The 4,432-nt window shown below is 48.6% G+C and overlaps 1 protein-coding gene across 1 annotated transcript in view; it reads right to left on the bottom strand.

Moving 5' to 3' along the window:
* The window catches only part of LOC106815775 (ectonucleotide pyrophosphatase/phosphodiesterase family member 5-like), a 6,314-nt gene extending 1,923 nt beyond the window's left edge, over nt 1–4,391 (bottom strand). The window contains exons 1-3 of the mRNA XM_014820282.1: nt 3,891–4,391; nt 2,851–3,352; nt 165–286 (exon numbers count right to left, since the gene is read on the bottom strand). Coding sequence (XP_014675768.1) covers nt 165–286; nt 2,851–3,352; nt 3,891–4,155 — 889 coding nt within the window. The 5' untranslated portion in view covers nt 4,156–4,391. The remainder of the gene's footprint in view (nt 1–164; nt 287–2,850; nt 3,353–3,890) is intronic.
* Between the last annotated feature and the right edge of the window lie 41 nt (nt 4,392–4,432).

Genomic DNA, 4,432 nt, shown 5'->3' with positions numbered 1-4,432 from the left:
AAAATTTCCATTGCGTGCTCGCAACTTCGGGTTACGGTTAGACCCCCCCCCTGCTACAAATCCTGTACTCGCGTGCTCGCAAGTTTGGGTTACGGTTATACCCCCTGTACACGCCTCTGGCCATGAAAAAGGAACCCCACCATTGCACCACCAGAGAGCGCTACCTGCCATGGGGTAGATAAGTGCGACGGAACCCGGAATCGATTGTCCCCTGTAGGTGGCGCTGTCAATGTAGTCGTCCAGCATTATCGTATTTTTCGGGTGAACAGACGTCATCCCATGATCGCTACAAACACAAGAGCAGCACGTTACCTTCCAACAGCGGTGCATCAGGGGGCGCCACGCACGGTGGCCGATCGATGCCTGCGCTATCACGAGTTCTGCAGTGGAAGGTCGACAAATCGTTTCTCGTCAAAACACAAACGCTGCCAATGGTACAAGCCTAGCTATCACGAGCGAATAAGCTTACCAACGACATTGCAACCACCAATGGACGATGGCTAAAAAAATACTGAATATCAAATGAAATTAACTAGTAACTAGACAGAGTGCACTCACGGAGAGTGCATAATTCCGCCAGCGACATACGCCGCACGCCATACGACTCACGAACACACGAATAAGCCACGATATACGCCAGCGTACTGACATGTACACGCTGGCTTGCTGGCTTGCTGCTCGCTCGCTCGTAGCAGCCGCTCGTTGCTGCTGCTCGCTCACATGTACACGCTGGCTTGCTGGCTTGCTGCTCGCTCGCTCGTAGCAGCCGCTCGTTGCTGCTGCTCGCTGCATGGGTATCATTGGCTGGCTGGCTGAGATGGCTGACGCGCTAATATCGATCGCGCAAACACACGAACACACGAACACACAAGAGCGAATACATAACCTCCTCCAACTCCGTTGGGGGGAGGTAACTATAAAGACCATGTCAACTATAGACCAAGCTAAGCTTGCCTGCAGCATTAGTCAGTGTTGTAGTCGAGTCCGCACACCCCGAGTCCGAGTCCAAGTCCGAGTCCGCACCCCCCGAGTCCGAGTCCGAGTCCGAGTCCGAGTCCGAGTCCGCGCCACTCGAGTCCGAGTCCACACCACCCGAGTCCGAGTCCGAGTCCGAGTCCGAGTCCGAGTCCAGTTTTGATAAAAAAGGGGGGCACAGACCGACAAGGCCACTCACTTCTATGTATGTGTTTGTTCAAAAATGGGGGGGTGTTTCCTGTCCCCTGGATCTGTCACTTGTTTGCATAAAATAGAAAGTACCATAAAACTTGCATAAGTCGACACTTTTGGGACCAGCATATTGCTGCCAGCCGCAGTAGACGATTGATTAACCGCGCGCCTGTGTACATTATTATGCCGGTGGTTGAATACGAATGATGCGCGTGAACTCGGCCCACGCGCGATTTAAAGCGCGACAAACAGCATCTATGACTACTATATGTATGTAGTGGCCTCGAGCCGGTCTCGACCCGAGTCCTCGAGTCCGGAGGGCTCGAGTCTGAGTCCGAGTCCGAGTCATTGCACTCCGAGGCCGAGAACGAGACCGAGACCAAGGAAAACGGTCTCGAGACCGGTCTCGAGGCCAAGACCGGTCTCGAGACCTACAACACTGGCATTAGTATACCAAGTGTTATAGCGACGTGTGTGAGTGGTAGAGTATATAGTATAGTCCAGCGGATAAGAACATAAAAATAAGCAGATAGTGCACTAGCTGTTGGTTAGAATTGTGAAACTTTGCACACGCATAATACAAAAGGTCCTGAAGAATTTCTGATATAGTGCCAATTGAACAGCGCCACCTGGTGGCACACAACGCCACTTAGTGGGTTCACGGGTATTTTGTTACACTATTCTTTTGGTTTTGGCTATAATTGCAATAATACTTATCCAATTTATTCAAGAAATAAAGTTAAAACAATAAAATAAGGTTGAAACAATGAAATGGTTCAAAATTGAAAATTTTCCTTCCACTAGTAGCCTATATTAAACGACCGATATATCAAAGATTATCTAAGCAAGCTATATGTCAAAATGTTCTTTATTTGGTAGGCAAATACTCAATGTTAACAATTAAGACTGCATGACGATGATTTATGACATATCGGTCATTTAATATGCAAGTTTTCATTATTTATAACCATGTCACTGTTTCAACCTCTTCAATATTTTATTACAACTTAAAGATAGCTACACTCAATAAATTGATTCGAGAATATTAGTACAGATATCTACGAATCATTTGAGCTATTTCCTGAATAAATTGGATGAGTATTATTGAAATTATAGCCAAAACCCTAAGAGTGTTATAACGCAATACCCGTTAACACGCCAGGGGGCGCTGTATGCCACCAGATGGCTCTGTTCGCTTGGCACTATATCCAAGGCCGTACGCAGCAGGGGGGCAGCAGGGGCAGTTGCCCCCCCCCCTAGAGATTTTCAGAGTATGCCTTTTAATGGGACAAATAGGGCAATAGAGGGCGTGGGGAGTACCTTTGCCCCCCCTACAGAAAATGTCCTGCGTATTTGCCCACCTACAGAAAATTTCCTGCGTACGGCCGTCTAAATCAGAAATTCTTCAGGAGCTTATGTAGTAGCCTACGCGTGTGCAAAGTTTTACAATTCTAACCAAAAGTGCACAATCCATGTGCTTATCGGCTAACGCTCCATTAGAAGTGTTCCCAACTTTGATATCATTAATGATTAATGATTAATGATTGATAATCCTAACCCTAACCCTAACCTAACCTATAACATAACCCTAACCATTAATCCTAATCCTACTCCTAATAGAGTATCATCCTGCTTATCCGCTGGACTATAGTATATGTATGGTGCACACGATCGGTATATTACCTCGTGACGATCAGGTTGACTCTATCATAGAGGCCAACATCGCGCAGTCTCTTCACCAGGTGGCCTACCACGTCGTCCACCATCTTGACTGCCGTGGCTAGCTCGGGTGAATCCGGCCCGTGCGTGTGTCCTGTGCTGTCCGGCTCGTGAAAGTACATCAGTCCCAGGTTGGTGGGCGCGTCTGCATCCGTCAACCACGAGACGACCGTTTCGACTCGGTCACGAAACGGATAACTTTCGTCGTACGCCATGTAACGGTGCGGCTGCTGACCTTTGACCTCGGCCTCCGACCCGACCCAGAAGAAGGCGCCGCTGCGGCGTGAGCGGCAGCCAGGCTCCGCCTCCTTCGCGCGGTCGCATCTCTGATTGGTCACCCAGATCGGCTCGGCGCCGGCGTCCCACCAACGGGATTCGGTCATGCTCGTTCTCTTGTGGAAGGTCGCATCAAGGTCAGGGTCGTAGAAATTGTTGGCGATGATGCCGTGCGACTCCTCGTACAGACCTGCAGATAGGGGGCGCCGCGGTATCAACATGGATCGCTAGAATATGTTCGTGACATGATTGTACGATTCACACCGAACGCCATGATGAAATCATTCTCGATCACAAGACTCATCGGATGAAATCATGGCAATTAACTGACCACGCAACAAATATTACCGCTTGTAAACGGTTGCTCGTGCATTGATTAATCAATTGATTAACTAACTCATTAATTAATTGACTGAGTGAATGACCCAGCTATACCTGGCATTGATACACGGCACTAGCCAATACCTGACGCGATCTGACGTTCTCAAAACAATTCCTAGCAACAAAGTGTTATACAGTCGACATATGAGCATGCACGCGTGTAAAACCACGCACAAATTGCGCGGTTGATCCTGAGGCTAACCCAGCAACAACTAAAGAGTGGTTGCCTCGTCCATATACAGACATATATATATATATGTCAGTTGGTCAACGCTGCCTAATCCTACCCCATTGTTATGGCCCTGAAATAGAATTAACACCTGCACACATACAAGTTCCCAACTCACCCGTCGCAAGAGTGTAGTGGTTTGGAAAAGTCTTCGTGGGGAAGGAGGCTTCCATCCACTTGGCTTTCACTCCATCTGCGATCAGGGCGTCAAAGTTTGGTGTGTTCGTCTTATCCAGGTAGTCGTACCGGAACCCGTCGAATGACACGATCAGCAGCAGCGGATGAGTAGAGGAGGAGGCGTCTGCTCCACTCCACGCGCAAACCACGCACCAGCAGACGAGCAAAATCTTACAGAACATGTTCACACCCTTGCAACGCTCCATCGTGATCGAGAGCACGATCAATGGTAATCGAAGGTGATCAATGGTAATCGTAGGTGATCAATGATAATTGTGCGGCAAATTGTTGCTTGTGCCTCGTTCTCCTGCCTCTCCCTGCTCCACCCTCCACTTGTTGGTGCTTTATATTCTCTCCCCCGTTAGTCCCCCATTTGACTTTCTTCTTCTCTCCCTCTATGTCTGTCTCTCTCTCTCTCTCTCTCTCTCTCTCTCTCTCTCTCTCCTTACCCTTACAAAAATAACCTATAGGTTCCTATAGGAG

The sequence above is a fragment of the Priapulus caudatus genome, unplaced genomic scaffold, assembly GCF_000485595.1.
Source record: "Priapulus caudatus unplaced genomic scaffold, Priapulus_caudatus-5.0.1 Scaffold1198, whole genome shotgun sequence".
NCBI classification, from domain to species: Eukaryota; Metazoa; Priapulida; class Priapulimorpha; order Priapulimorphida; family Priapulidae; genus Priapulus; species Priapulus caudatus.
This window is presented reverse-complemented; position numbering and strand designations above follow the sequence as displayed.